General features: G+C 28.3%; 1 protein-coding gene across 5 annotated transcripts; it reads left to right on the plus strand.

Annotated features, from left to right (window-relative positions):
* The first annotated feature begins 170 nt into the window (after positions 1 to 170).
* Spir (spire type actin nucleation factor) lies at positions 171 to 17,034 on the plus strand. Of its 5 annotated transcripts, none has more exons than XM_072905609.1 (16): positions 171 to 723; positions 807 to 1,456; positions 1,555 to 1,586; positions 1,686 to 1,809; positions 1,917 to 2,068; positions 2,281 to 2,496; positions 2,793 to 2,822; positions 3,978 to 4,235; positions 4,706 to 4,847; positions 7,569 to 7,883; positions 8,523 to 8,647; positions 9,212 to 9,476; positions 10,417 to 10,730; positions 11,060 to 11,308; positions 11,726 to 12,006; positions 12,333 to 17,034. In XM_072905609.1, exons 2-16 carry the CDS (start codon positions 1,138 to 1,140, stop codon positions 12,574 to 12,576), a joined length of 3,066 nt encoding a protein of 1,021 aa, XP_072761710.1. In that variant the 5' UTR covers positions 171 to 723; positions 807 to 1,137; the 3' UTR covers positions 12,577 to 17,034. The 5 variants fall into 5 exon arrangements, with proteins under 5 accessions (XP_072761710.1, XP_072761717.1, XP_072761734.1 ...); XM_072905616.1 differs by having other exon boundaries at positions 1,124 to 1,456; XM_072905633.1 differs by having other exon boundaries at positions 172 to 723; positions 7,569 to 7,850.
* Positions 17,035 to 17,246: the final 212 nt, after the last annotated feature.

A 17,246-nucleotide genomic window follows, 5' to 3' on the forward strand; every position in this document is an offset into this window, starting at 1 on the left:
ATAAAGCTTGTTCCGCGCAACAAATAAAATATTACCACCTTTTCTTTTATTCTTTGACGTTGGTAGGTCTGAACGCGGATTATTTCTTTTTCACTGCACTTAGATTAGGTTAGGTTAATCAAAATGGACGACATGTTTCTACTACATATATACGATGATATATGTATATTCCTACAGATGATTTCTTTGTGTGTAATGCGCCAAATGTGGACAGACCCAAACAAAAGTTCACTACTTCGTGTGCTAGAAATCTGTGAAGTTTAATAATAATAATTTATTTAAATATTATTGAATACATTTCGAACGTTTTCTTTTATCAATAGTATATCTTGTAATTTTATATTACACATCAGACGTTTTAAAGAATTTAATTACTTCCCTTTTCCCTCTTATACGATACGATGTAACTTTTGAATCGTATTGACCACGATCAGCCACCTTAAGGCTTAAGGATTAGCAATGTGTAATGATTCTATCTATAAAAAGTGATCTAAAGCTCTCGATTTTGAAATGTCGAGGCTTGAAACTGTCGAACTGCCATCGTATGTAAATGTGCATAAAGTTATATATTATTATAATTCATCTAGTTCGATCATTTGCGAATAGTTGACGTGAAATATAAGGATAACGATTTGATAAGCGGCACAGAACAACGATCATTTTATATAAAATACTTCGATACATAAGATACAAATACTCAAATCATCGTAACCATGTAAACAGGTGAATAACATTGCTTAGCATTGTTAATATTTGTATTGTAATTTAATTGCAGATATAAAGTCCTTAAATGTTTTGTAATTCAGGTAATTATTTGGAAGGTGCAATCTCTGCGATTTTCTATTAATTTGAAATAATAAATTTTACTATTTGAAAGCAAATCCAAAAACGGTGCTTATAAATGCAAAAATATAACTCACTGTGAATAGTGAATTTTGTAAGGTTACAAACAAGTGTATGTTACTTAAGATAAACAGTTGCATAAAAACCTATAAAGTATCAAGCTACATCGGAACAATATCACACAAGAAAGCTATAGATAAAATGATAAATTTGTAATGCAAAAGAAGAGAATCTATTATTGTGTTTTTGTAAGATTAATATAACAAATTTCTGTATATAGAAAGCACTTACACAATGTCGAATTCTAAGAAAAGTTCAGACAGTAATCGAGAAGAAGCCACAGTATTCAAAGAAGAAATGCAAGAAACGGTAAAGAAAAAAGAAGATTCCTCAGTGCGACCAAAGTGTAAATTGGATTCACATGGTTGCCTAAATCTCCATGATATTCTACTCATGTTTGATAGTCCTATAAGTCAGGAACGAGCATGGGCATTATGTTATCAAACAGCTAAAGGCCTATTACGCTTGACAGAGAATAAGTTTTATGAGATATCAGAATTGTGGCAAATTGTACTTCACAAAAATGGAGATGTCTGTCTTGAAAGTTTAGCAGGTAACTGTTTTACTGTAGAATTTATGCTTCTAGATTAATTTAGAAATTATAAATTATTACAAAGTTGAAAATAATTAACAAGATAATTTATGTTATAGGTTCCAAACAACCTTTTGTTTCTGAAGAAAAGGTAAATGTAGTAAATATTTATATTTTACAATATATATAAATGGTAATTATTTCATGTATCTAAATTTATTTAAATTGTGTTTTTTTTTTTGTCATACAGGCTATATTCTCTTTAGGTATGGTAATTTTTAAGGCCTTAGATTTTGGCTCTAATGCAGGGGAAGAAATAGCCTTATCGCCAGACCTAGAAGCTCTCATTTCATTGATGACAAGTTGCAATCGAGGTAAATGCTTTCTTTGCTGATATTAAACTATATATTTAAACATTTCACATAATTGAAATAATTTTTGTTTTAAGTAAGACTAAAATATTGTCTGATTACATTATTAGCATCCGAAAGTGATGTAGAAGAACGTCTACAAGAGACTGATGATGAAGGCATCGAACGGGACTCGGGTGATACTGATGCAGAAGATTATGTGATGCCGAAAACTGAACCATGTACAGATAATTCCAAATGTACCTTGAAGAATATTCTCCAAGTGAGTGTTTATATTCTTTCTTTAATTTTTATAATGAATAATTCAAAAAAATCAAAATAAATGTGAAAATCAGAGCATAAAAATCTTGAATATTTAAATCAATTTCGAGAAAATACGATAAAGAAACAATTTTATCTTTTATGTCTTAATTGAATATAAATTAAGTATAAAAGGACATTTATTTAACAACAAAAATTTATTTTTTATTTTAGATATGTGAACGGCATATGCAAAGTTTACATGAAGATGCTGATAATTATTATCGAAATGTAATGCAAATGTTTGTGGAGGAAGCTCTTAATCTCTCTCAATTTCTGGAAAAAGTGGTTGTCAACAAGCAGTCACAAGATTTGTACAGTCCAAGTATCAATGACGATCGTAATTCTATTTCACTGCAGAACATTGACACATTGGATTTCAATGATTGGGTAAGTTTTCTCAATAAATACAAGAATATATATGGTGCAAGATATTCTTATCAAATTTTCGTAAAGAGAAAATAACAGATTTGCAATAGTTTATTTAAGAATCTATAACAAGACTAAAATTGGTTTGTTGTACTTTATTGACATTTTCTTGTTTTGTACATTTTGTACATTTGTCTTGTACATTTCTCTTATAGAAGAAAGATCTATAAGAGATATACAAATAATAAAATAAACATATAATAATTATATGTGATTTACAAACATCTATTGATTACTAACTGCATTTGCTCCTATAGACAGACGTTAGAATTTGGAGGGCTATACAAGTACGTTTATATAAATATTCAATGTGTTTAACAAAATTTATCACGATTATTTATTTTATTATAATTACATTATTATATATTTTAGTATTCATATCTGCTGACATTGACAAAATCAATATAGCATGCTTCAAACATAAACACATGCTGCATGATAACTGTTTCTGAATTTAACTGAGTTTATTCGCATTTAGAATAAATTAGATTTTTAATAAAGTTGATATTTTATATTAGAAGAATGTATTTATAATTATAAAAAATAATGATTTATTATATTATATTTATTATTATTATTAATATTAATATTTTTATTATTAATATTATTTTATTTTAAAAGAATGAATTATACAAGTAATATAATTTGTAGATTCTGTTTTTTTATTTACTAGATATTCTACTATATTTATTTTATATTAACAAGAATAGTCTACCACAATTGTTAGCTTCTGTTTACTGCAACTTGTAAGTTATATGTGTACAATTACACAAAATAATTGTCATACTATTTAATATAGAGTATAGAGTGTTAATGAATGGTATATACAGGGTGTCCGGTAATTCGTAAAAAATCTCGCTTACAAGTAGAGTGGATCAAACTGAGCAAAAAAGTTCTATATCATTTTGCGATTTTCGCAATAATTATTGAGAAAATAATTTAAAAATATCGACCAATTCGTGCGAGTATTAGCACGTGGCGAGAAAAGCTAGCCCGCTGTCACGCGGTTGCTAGTCGCACGCATAGTAACCGTGTAACAGTGGCCTTTCTCTTCTTGCTGTGCTCCTAATGACCGCGTGACAGCGGGCTGTCTCCTTTCACTGAGCTCTTAGCGGGCTGTCTTTTCGCAGAGCGCTAATATATTGGCGCGAATTGTATATATTGCCGCGTGAATATATATATATTTACAAATTTAAAACAACTTGTAGGAATTAAAATCAAATAATTTGAGATAATATATATGCGATCATAAGATAATGTATATGTAACAAACTTTTTTTTTTATGAAAGCCTCAACTCAATCTACAAGACAATATTATTCATTAACATGTTTTATATTTTATTACATATATATATATATATATATATATATATATATATTTATTTATTTATTTATGTGCGAATAATAATACTGAAGCTTTATTAACTGTATTTATTGTTAGGCTAGATTTTGGGTTCAAGTAATCAGCGAGCTGAGGCGAGGAGTCAAATTGAAGAAAGTAGAAGCCAATTTAGGTTCCCGCGCGTCTTCGCGCGCACAAGGAAATCGTCCAGATTACAAACTAACTCCTTATGAGATTCTGATGGACGACATTAGGGAGAAACGGTATCATCTCAGAAAAACGCCACCCACACCCTCGAGAAAAGACGCACACGCAATTATTCTTGAATTCATTCGAAGTCGACCACCTCTAAAAAAGGCAAGCAAATCTAAGATCCAAATAACTAAATGCTATAGAGTATATATTTTTACATTCAATGCTAATTGTGCTTGTTCAAAACCGAGATAACAAGATGAATGCGATCTTCACAGGATGAGATCAAGTTCAATATATATATTGAATCTCAATTCAACACATATCAGTAGGTATTACATTGAAATTGAGATATATTTGTAAAAATCATGAAAATCCATCCTATGCACTTGTAAATAATTACAATAAAATATAAAATACTCATACCAAATAATATCAATTTGTTTAGAGTATACTGGAATTTTTTACGCACAGTTTGAAATATAACAGAGAACGTTAAAAATATATATTTAAGTTTAATTTATTGATAATTTAACCTAACACTACATTAATATAATACAATAACAATAAATGCGAAAGGCTTTAAGAAATATGTATGTAAAAATTTTTAAAAATTGTTATATCTGACTATATAGGCCTCGGAAAGACGATTACGACCGTTGCAGAAAGAATCCACGCTGAGAGAGTTACTCATGGAGAGTATAAAGAAGCCTCCAAAGCCTTTAAGATCTTCAGGTTCGAGACAAAACGTTCCCAAGATCGAAGAAACATCAGTTTGTAAGTCTATATATTTTATGTATTTGTAGATATTATATTTTAATACTGGAATAATTTCACTTTATTAATCTTTTATATTGTGTTAGATTATGTTATACATTACATGTTGTACAACGTTATTTTTCTTTACTCTGAAATATATGAAACTATAAAATATCAGAAAATTTTAAGGACAAAAAATTTATAGTTAATTTCTATATATAAAGTTAATATAAGCTATTTAAATACTATTCTATAATTTAGAAGTAGAAAGAAATAGAAGGAAAAACAGGGAAGGTAAATTTTTCCAATATTAATTCAAATAACACGTTTACATTTAATTGTCATTATGTAAGAACTGTTAAACTCATTAATTTTACGCAATATAATAAAAATTAAAGTTTTACACGAAATTATTTATAATATGTATGTAAAACTCGCGAATAAAATTCTATCTCAAGAAATTGTATTATAAATTATCAAGAATTATTAAAAATTATTTTATCAAAACACAGACTAAAAAAATTAAATTTAATTAAAAATTATTAATTACAATATAAACTATAAATTAGACTATATAAATAGAAAAACTTTGTTTTAATGCTCTTTACATCCGATCGCGAGAATTCAATATTGAATCGTACTCTATAACGTGGATGAATCACGATTTGGGGCGCTACGGGCGCAGAGCAGAGAGAGAAAGAAAGAGGGTGAGAGTGGGTAGAAGGGAGAGGAAAGGGTATCTGGACACGATGTAGACACGATCAATAACTGAAAGCGTGCAAAGGTGAACTGACGTTGCCCGAAACGTCATCGTGGCATGCCAGTCCAGTCGGATGTCAACCCTTCCTCGTGAATGTCCTGGACAAGATTATTGTTCCATCGATGCAACTGAAAAATGCACTAATCTTTGCTTCGCGAATATTACAAAATCCGTGGAATAATGAGTCGATCGATATCTTCTACATCTGCGAATCTCTCTTTGTGAATAATCTCGCGAAAGACTTACGAGTTGAAAATAATTTACTGTGATTTAAGAAGAAGTGTTATAAAGAACGTGAACGTTTATTTATCTCGTTGATTATTCTATAAAATATATATGTAGTGATTATAAAGTTCAAAGGTAAAGATCTAGACATATAGATAGATATAAGAAACTTGTTATATATACACGTTGCAGATTTTTCGTAAAAATTAATCTTTTTACACAAAAAGACTAAGTTAAAATTTTATAAAAATCTACTGACACGTTTTATAAAAAAATCTATTGAGCGTACTAATAAAAAATTTAACAAACACATACATATGAAAAGAAAATATGTATCCTGTGTGGTAACATATTGTTTATAGGAATTTATTAAAAAGAAATCTTATTTATTAATTTAAAGAATTTAAGATAATCTAATCTCATTATTATAATTCTATATAATTTCTATTGAATAATTAATGAATTAAAGAGGATTTTATACATGTATTTTATATAGTTAACACTTGCGTCGAGCTTTAAACCATATTGAAAAATTTGGAAGCTATTTAATAAAAAAATATAATGTATACAAATTTTAAATATTAAAAAATCGAACAATTCTGACATTTATGTATATATGAGATTCAAAATTCTTATAGAAACTTGAGATTTTATTATATTTGTTTTTAATCCTTTAATTTTCTCTAAATTTTTATTACTGGAATTTGTCCATTAAAAAACCATTAATTTTTTGTTTGTCACTTTTTTCTTGTCAAATTATTTTTAGTATACCTAAAATCGATTTTTGAATATTCTATATATAATTGATTATAAAAAATTCAAAATTTTCGGAATCTGATATAATAATATAAAATTGAAGATTTAATTTTCTTATTTAGTTTTATGATTTTAAATATGATATAATTTTGAATTTATAATTATATGTAAAGTAAAGATTGAGAATCTCTGATATAAGAACTGGATTTTTAAAAAATATATGTAGAATCCAATATTTTTTTAAACACATCTGTTGAAATGTCTGTAAAAGCGAGGATAGAATTTGCACGAATGATTCTCTTTTCTGATCTCTTCTAATCTTCAAGAATTCAGATACATTTCGAGATGATGAAAATATAATATATATACTCTTATTTCGACTTGTTTAAAGATGTCACGGGCAGCTATGTGCTTCTTTTAAGTTTACTGCCAAGTCAGGAACCGCTATTGCCTTCGTTTTGTTACCAATATAATAATCTTTTTAAAAATAAAGAGAAAAATAAAAACAGATAAGTGTGAATATAAAATAAAAAATGGATTGAAACTAAATAAGAAAATAGAAGACGAGAAAACAGGACAACGCGCGCGTGCGCGAATAATTTTGAAGCTGTGAATAAATAAATAGCACAAGTTGACCTATTGATATTTAATAAATCGTCAGCTTGAGTAACTGCATCAACTGTTGCACAACTGTTATTGCATTTAAAAATATTTTGTAACAAATATTAATTAAAATGATATGTATGTTTATTATGCAAGGTAACTTTTTTCTCACATCACTTTAAATATAATTTTGATAATAGACTTTTTGAAAATGAAACTATAAAATTTCTTTGACAATATTTTTTTCGACAATAAAATATAAAATCTTTTTATACAATCTTCAAAATTTGTCTATGAATTAAGTTTTCGAAAATAGAAAAATTAATTATACTTTAAAAACTGAAATTAAAGTATAATAAATTGACGTTTTGTTGTCATAATTTAAATTTTTCCAGGCGGCAAGTCTCGTATGATAGTCCTCGGAGAGGTGCCGCCGTCGCAACCAGAGCAGGAGCAGGAATCTGCACAAGATGTTGCGGCTCAGTGGTTGCAGTCGGAGGATCAGAAGACGACGACATCGGCAACCGGCGGCGTCCTGGCGGCAACAAGCCGCAGAAGACAGGACGTACCGCCGGTGCCACAGCCGCGGCAAAGGATCGCCAAGGAAAAACCCGACATCAGGGTTTTGCCTTCCAATAGGAATCGTAAGTCGCGTAGAAGGCGCATTACGGTCGCAGGTAATCATCTCATTCATCATCATCATACAGTGTGTGAGTGCGAAAAATATTTTACAAAAATTATCTTCGTAAAAAGAAGTAGAAAAATCTGCGATTATTAAAGTAAAGAAGCACAATATAAAATAATAATTGGAATAAGATAAAGAAAGATAATTTTTATTATAAAACGATTGGATATTTTCAGTACAAGAAATTAGTATATTTTCAAATATAATTAACACTAATTTTTTTTTAAATTTTAATATATAAAATTTATTTTTGTTATATATTTGCAAGTAATTTAAAGTTATAATATTAATATGTGTAAGAATGATAATATATATAAATGATAAAATTATATATATATATATATATATAAAGAAAGCTATAAATATGAGAACTAAAAGTTTTTTTTTTCATAGGATTGGAACATTGGAATGTCTTTACTGAGAGTCTAAAAAAATTATTTATCTTTAAAAAAAACTTTCTAAAATTAAATTAATTATCAATATAGAGGAATGAAGAGCATTCATGCATTCATCCAAAAATCTATCGCTTCATTTTTATGTCATGTCCAATCATTGCATAATAAAAACATAAATCATAATATTGTTGCATTTTTTAAATTTGCGCCGTTAGTATCAATCTAAATTTTATTAACACGTTATAAATAAATTAACTTTGACTTTTTAGATATAACACAGAACGGGGAAGATATCAAGGAATATGAATTATCTGCGATACCAAAACCACCTGGAAGAAATCTGGATGCTATTAGACGGCCCAAGAAACTGATACCTGTCGATTTCGATTTAAAGGTCTATTTTCATATTTTTTCGATCACAATATAATAAATTCCAAATAAACTTCCATAATACTTCTATAATACGATAAAAATTGTGACATGTATAAATCACTCTTATATTAATTTTAAAAATCATTTTAATTTTTAAACTGTAATAAATAACGTATTTTTAAATTATATGTGTAATGTATAAGAACATCTCTCGTTTAATATGATGTATTTATGTAAATATTACTGCTTTTCATTCTAACTTGAAACTCGAGAAATGATAATGACAGATTATTCATTAGATGCGGCAATAACTATAGCAAAATTCTGACTGAAATTCAATGTTCAGTATAGTTACTGGTTTATTCGTTACTGTGCTATCTATTAATGATCGATAAAAATAATTTTGCATTATTAAAACTTGAATTATCGCGAATCAAATAGCTAACATTAATCATGCATCTTTTATAATTCTTTTATAATCCCATTCAATTTAATTGTATTAACTTATTTTGATATCGAGTGTGTTATAGCTTACTAGTACTGAGAATACAAACATCATAACTAAAAAATGCTATCTTTTATACAGTTGGATGCAGACGATGATGATGACGATGATGATGATTACAACGAAGAGGATTTTGAAACACGGTTCGAGGAAGAAGATGAAGCCTCTAATTATTGGCAACTAAAAGATTACAGCTTTGCAGCTCGCGAAGGTATGCGAAATGGGCACAAAGATTATCGACAGAGAGATGACGACGAAGTAGGATCCGCAAATCCTTGGCGGAAAACTGGTGGGCTTCGTCTAACCAGGAACGAGTATCATCGATTTTGCGATGCTCAACTGGAATGTAATTGTTATAAATAATATTCAAACCTTTCCTCCTATTATTTATTTACTGTTTTATAATTCTTCCTTTCCTTTTGTTATTTCTTTTATAATATTTCCTAATATTTTTTTTCATATAAAAACTATTGCATGAGACCTACTGATGAACTCCTCCATCAACCTTAGAATTAATTTTTTTCTTAAAAATTTTAATGAATGATCATCTTTTTCAACAACTCTTTTTAGTTTTTAGTAAATAATCTATAGTTTTTTTTATTATATTCTTTTCTTTGCTATGTGTATTTTTTTTAATCATAAATATCAGATTTAATTGCCAGAATATTCTAGCGTTTTAAAATAATCATGATAAACAATAAGGATTAGATAAAGTTTATCTAATCTTTTGTTAAAGATTTATTCATAAAGTTTATTAATAAAATGCTAGAACTAAAAGATTATTTTTTACAGGTTTTAACTTCTTGAGAGAAATGAATCTCTGTTCTCTTGCATTAGATTAATAAGAAAATTTGTTTCTTCTCTCGTATTAATGATAAAAAACTAAATGAACTTGTTACTCAATATAATAATGCTTTTGACGTAGACCAAATTGCTTCAAGAATCAAAAACAATAAAAGCATAAAATATAAATCATTCTCGTTTTAGAATTTCAGCAAAGTATGTTGGAAAAGTTTTGTGTAAAATTTCTTTTCTTTCTGATAAATCTATCAATAATAGTTGATAATTTATGTCAATTTTAAAGTACGATAAAAATAGAACTATTTCTTTGTAATTCGAAATTCAAGTTTAAATACATCATTAATCGAATAAGAATTTATTTATAAAAAATTATAATGGTTCTCGGAATAATTCAAAAGTGAAGTTGAGTCGAAAATCTTTTATTATTTCATTCTGTAACGTATTATTTTATTCTGTACGTGAAATCTTGATTATTCAATTTTTAGCTTACGATTTGGCGACGCAATGTCCTTCTCGGAGAGCATCTAAAAAGAAACACGCTGCAAAGTGTACCATACCATTAATGTCACTCACGGGAACGACATCTCTGCCACAATCGAGGCCGCAGAGTCGACAACACACTGGCCTTACAGACTCGACACTGAGCCAAGGTCCGAGTCCTAACATCAGTCTGAATCCCAGCCCAAGTCACAGTCCGCAGCCACGTGCGCCCAGACAACCACGACGGGCGTACACGATCGCACATGAGGGTAAGGATGACAGAGCTCATGGCGATGAGTGGGAGGATGATACTGATAAGGTAAGGAACACACATATACATATATCTGCTCTTATCTTTTTTGTAAACAAGTTTTGGATACAACCAGGGACACAAAGATACTCCGATTTGAATATACATATAGTCACGTATAGTATGTCTTAAACTTTTCTTCAAACGACGCGAAGCGAAAGATGTACATTTATAAGATAAAAAATGATGAAGATTTTTAGTTAACTTAATTAACTTAAAAAATAAAGAACATAAAAAGATAATAGATTAGTGAATTAAGAATTAAATTTTAAGAATTTAAATATTTATATTACATGACATAAAAAGTACAATTGAAGAGAGTCAATCATATTTTGCAGAAGGCAATACTAGGGGATATGCTTCTGGATGAAAGGCTATCGTTAACATTGGACGAAATCGTGCACATTCGTAGCGTGCTCACGAAGGCGGAATTAGAATCCCTTCCTGTGGAAGGACGTGTTAAAGAAGACGTGGAGAAAAGACGCGTTTGTTTCCTCTGCCTGAAAACGCGCTTTGGACTCTTGGGACCTTGGGGGCAACGCTGTCGTTTGTGCAAGAGGACCGTTTGCGTGAAATGTTATTCGAAAGTCAGTATTCAATTATACATTAAGATATATTTTTGATTAAAGTATAATATAAACATTTTATTATTCTATTTTGACGATATAGAATGTTCAAAAATTAATAGAAATTACATTTTCAATGAAGCATGCATTATTTTCGATGAAATATCTCTTTGAAGTCGATCATATATTAACGAATATACTGAAACATTTATAATTGCTGTGAATTAAAGATTTAAATTAATAATTAATAATTAGATTTAATTTAATTAAAAAAAGAAATAATAATAAGATTGAATTTTAGTTGCTAATGCCTTACAACTCAAGAAACGCACATATATTTGACTATTTTTATTAAATTTTAATTATTAAAATGTGTTAAATACTTTTGACATTTCAAATTCCAAATCTAATGGCGACAACACCTCTCAATATTTTTAGATGCGAATTCCAACGGAGCAGTTTGCCCGAGTGCCCGTCGTATTGCTCTCCCCCGGATTATTAATGTCACCCACGGAAACGGAGACGGGCAAAAACACTTGGAATGCGGGAGCGGTCGGATCGGCACCTGCTTCTCCTGCGTCTAGACGAAAGGATTCCGCATTACGCAATGGCACGCCCACTTCGACGCCGACGATGACACCGATCTCCGCACTGACTCCAATGTCAACGCCACCCTCTCATGCTCGTCGAGAGATGGAAAATCAGGGATTGGAGAAGAGGTCAGTATGCTACATATTTATATAATTTGAATAAAACGTTCAAGAACATCTTCTGAAGATATTTAATGGAACATTTACAATATATACGCGATTTATTATTACGGCAATTATTTTTATATTTTTTAAAAATTAATAATTCATTAAAAAACCAAAAATTTGTAATTCTTTTACGATTGTGTAATATAATAAGAAATATTTTCTAAGCGAAGCATTATATTGTTTATTCTATATTGAACAAATGTTTTTGCGCCAAAGTTGATATTAATTTTTCAATTAGATTGTCTATATTTTACCTGTTCATATTTTATTCGACTGTTTATACACAGATGTTATAAAGGCGGTGGTAGCCCCGCCGCTCTCTCAACCACGAAGACGTTTTCCGGCTCGAGCGGGCCAACCGCCGAGCAGCGTATGGCGGCGGAACGGCTGCGTGGTGTCGCCGTCGTCGTCTGCCACGATTGTCGCATCATGGTCATCCAGATAATCAAGAGCTCGAGAACAACACGTGCTACAATACGCAACAATGTCATTTCTCGTCTCACTCTGAACCTTTCCCCCGCCTACGTTTAATGCTCCTCACTTCTTGACACCATTTCCATCACTAACTGTTTCTTACTATTGTTTTCTCCGTGTCTAATGGAAATTCGTATTTCACTGTATACGTATCGGTAGCAATTGTCGGCAACAATTGTTGTCGCGTTCCGGAAGAAAGAAAATATGTGTCTATATGTGCAGATTCAAAATAGGACAGTCATTCTCTTATAATACGTGTTGCAGACTTACCATTGATTTTCATATCGTAAGATAATGATAAGAGTTATTCGTATGAGAAGTGGACATGTCTAAAACATGTTTGATACAAATTATTTTTAAACTAAGCTTTATGCGTTGAGACTTTGTTTGTCCTAAAGTTTTTCTTTCTTTTTATTGATTGCTACTTTGAATCAAAAGAAATCAATCAATGTTACAATAGTTTTTTTAAGATACTATTATAAATGCAACAGTGTGTGTGTGTGTGTGTGTGTGTGTTATAATTATTTTTTCAGTATAAATGCATTAGTAAAGTTAACTAGTGTCTAGCTTGTCTTTAGAAAAAAATGATTAGACATAAAATAATTTACAACAAATTAAAATCCTACATATTTCATTATTTAGATTATGGATTTTCGAAATTTCAATTATTTATATTTTCTTATTTCTTCTAAATTATATATAAGATTCTAAAATCTTTATGAATTTTCTGGCGATTAGATATTTCACTTTAAAATATCTTTGCAATTCTTGTATATGAAAATGTTTCTTTGTAAATATTTTCATAACAGAGAGAATATAAAAATATGCAAAATTAAAAGCTTTAAAAGTTAAAAATTCAAAGAGTTAAGAATCTACGAATCTGTAACACTTTTCTAAATACAATAATTATTTTCTTATCACACACTTATAAATATCTTCTCGTGTAACAGTAAAAAAAAACATTTTGTAAATAGAGTATTATATTGCTTACTTCCTGTTGTAGACAAACATCTCAACGCATAAGGTAATATTAATTTCCTGATTACAGTATATCATGCATGTCCATATTTTACTTTAATAACCAATTTATTGTCTCTATATTATTTATTTGGTACTGAAATAATATGTTGCAACGCATTTAAATTTATTTGCTCCAAAAATATATATTGAGAACGAGTGCATATACATAACAAATTTGTTATATTATGTCATTGTCTAATTATTGTTATTTTTCTGTTATTATATTTATTTATTAAGTTATATTAATTTATCAAGATGTTATTATGTGTCTTAATTTATCAAGATAAAATTTCTAACAAAATTAAAGCATCCAAATAGCTAGAGATCTAAGAATTAGATTTAAAAAGTTCCGATATTGAAAAGATTGAATAAAACAACCAAAGATTCGAATATTGAAAATTTTAAGGATTTGCAAAAATTAAACATCTAAAAATGTTAAGAAATAAACTTGAAGTGAGAATCTCAAGATATACAGATTCAAGGATTTAATAATCGATAATCTGTAAGATCAAAGAATATAAAAGGAACTACAAATTTGAAGTATTGATGAAAGTAAAAGTTTAAAAGTGTAAAAATTTAATAGTCAAAACATTTGACAATTATAAATTTAAGAATTAAAAAAATCTCCAAGAAATTTCTTTGTAAAAAAATTGACTTTTTATAAAAGCTTATTTTTTTATTTCGCGTATCTTTAATTTCAACAATTCTTGACAATATAAATTTGAATCCTGTGTATCATAAAATACTTATGATAATATATTCTGTAGGATAAACATAAATCCTTGAATCTCTAGCTCTTTGCTTTTACATATCCTTAAATTTCGAAATATGCGCTTGATTTCATATAAATCCTTAATATGTATATAAACTTTATATAATATAACTTGATCAAGACTCTATGATATTATATCTCAGAGTTTTTGAATGCAAAACATTTGGCTGCTTACTTTATAGATCCTTGCATTTCATCAGTCATTATTTTTGTTTGCAATTTCTTAAAATAAAAAATCTCATTCTTAGAGATAGATTCTCAACATACTCTATGTGCAATGTACTTTGATCTCTATAGATTCATATTCACGAAAAATTCACGATTCATTATTTCTAAAATCTTCGACTATGTTTTTCATTATTTGCATCAACATGCAAACATTGTGCAGATTTCTAAATAAAAATAATAAAAAATGTTAATTTAGCTTTTAATAAAATAAATAAAATTAAATAAGAGAAAAGAAAATTGAAATAGGCAATATCATCGTTAGCTGTTTTAGAAATGGGAGCAGAACCAAACATAAGCAAAGTCTTAGAAGAATAAAAATAACCGATAAATCATATATAGAATGCATTCTTCTTGTAAGATATTACTGTTGATCTTCCATAACACGTTATGTAATAATAACACGTTCAAATGTATTGAAAAATCAACTATATTCCTCACTAAGAAATATACAAGATATTCCAAAAAGATGTTTCAATAGCTTTATCTATAAAAGAACATACTTATTTCAAAGATTTAAATGAATAATAAGCTTAATTGAGATATTATAGGCGCAATTTGAGATTTTTGTTTATTATTATTTTTTAAAACTTTATTATGTATCTATTTTTCTTGTAAGTTTAAATAATGCAGTAAATAATTAGTTTTTATAAAAAATTCGCAATGTTACGATGCAATTAGCACTATACTCATGTTTTTCATATTAAATAAGTGAATCTTACAGATGAGGTAGTCTCACACCTGCCTACATGAACGCTATACACAAGTATGAATATGGACCAATTTCAATTTATATGGAAAGATAAAACATCTTTGTGACTTATTCTTTCTTTCTTTAGAATATCTTGTATAACGAATAATGTTCAGAAAAAAACATAGAATAAGACAAATATCGCAGAAGAGGAAAGTGGAGAAAGAAAGCAAAAGAGAATTATATAATTTATTATAAGTATCTTCGTATCAAAGTGGATAAATAAATAAATTTAATAGAAAGTTTAAGACGCAAGAAGATGAAGATAAATAAATAAAATAAATTCATAATATATTTGAAAATGAGGGTTTAGGAATAACATTAATTGATCACACTTGATATATCTGTGTTATTAATTAAATAGGATTGATATTTTAATGATCAAATGTTATCATTATAATTATTTTTGTTATATTTAATTGAGTATGTAAAATAAATTGCGATTAATTCTAAGATAGATTAGTTTATTATATTGCATATTACTTGCGCAAATAAACGTGTAGAAATATATATAGAAATGTTATACGAATTATGTTAATTAATGTATATATGTAAATGACTTCTTTTACATTGTAAAATACGTCTCACAACGATTATTATTTATTCTGGATATAATTTCTGTAAGTGCAAACAAAAAGCTATGACATATAGTGGAGATCGTTATTGAATGTATATAAGTGAGAGAAAATTGATCGGATTGTGGTGATTCTGACCGTGATTTTGATCATGATCTCTGTAATATGGTGTAGAGTACAAAGAAGCGAAGTAACGAATTATAAAAGTTGTGTTATGCAAGTAACTCCGAGAAATGTTTCAATGTTGAAACCGATAAATAATATATATACATATATAATTATATAATCGAATTGTTGCAAAAGCTTGCGAGGTTCTTATAAAATTTGTAGGACAATTATATATGGTACTGCGAATGTAAAAATCCGACAATCGAGGGCTTCAAAAAGTTTAGAAAAAAAGGAAAAGGAAAAGAGAAGGAAAGTCTAATGACGCGAAAATGAAAATTATTGTAAATCTAGAAGTTTAAGGATCCAAAAAATTAAAAAAAGTATCATTAGAAAGCACGCTGAAAGCATTTTCGCTGGACTTACAAAGATAATTCTTATTTACGCAGATCTTTTCTCTTTAAATTCTTCTCCCTCTTCGAAGAAACCTCGTATTTAATATTTCTATTAAAATATAGAAATGTTAATACTTGGCTGCATTTCAATATTAAAGGATTTGTATAAAATTGCAAAAGCTATTACGCGAGCTCTTGAGAGCTGGAATATTATTTTTTTTTGCGTATATCCTTTATTATTTGAAATCTTTCTTTTACAAAAAATATTTTATTCAGATCTTTGGATTAAAAAAAAAAAACTTTCCAAAAATCCTTAAATAATTATTTTTCTCAAAGGAAGAGGAAAATCATGAAGGATTCAAAGATTCTATGAACTTAGATTAATAGCATAAGATATAACAAGACTTTTGTAACAACGTAATACGTTGCAAGCTACAATATTTTCATTTAGCGGTTAGAAAATATTTAATTAGGCAAATTAGGATCTGTCTCGTTAGACAAAATGTATCTTGCTTCGTTTTGTCGTTATCTGCAGAAACTTGATGTAAATTTGCGATTTTAGCCGGCTATAATATAAGTAATAAAACCATGATGTATAAAAATGAAGAAACGGAAAACAAAAAAAAATATCTTCGAAAAATGTGTTATTAATATTTGTTTATTATCAGTGCAGTTTTGTAGCTATCATGTTTATTTAGTTTCACATGTCTACCTTATTTTGAAAGTTTTAACTATTGAATAAAATATATATATATAATCTTATTCTTATAATATATATATTCTTTATTCAGTAGTTTTAATAAAAAGAAGCGACTAGCTCTTTTTTTAAATAATGTTTGTCTAAATTAACTTGATAATGTACTATACATAAAAAGGGAAAATTT

The sequence above is a fragment of the Anoplolepis gracilipes genome, chromosome 1 (genome assembly GCF_047496725.1).
Source record: "Anoplolepis gracilipes chromosome 1, ASM4749672v1, whole genome shotgun sequence".
Taxonomy (NCBI): domain Eukaryota; kingdom Metazoa; phylum Arthropoda; class Insecta; order Hymenoptera; family Formicidae; genus Anoplolepis; species Anoplolepis gracilipes.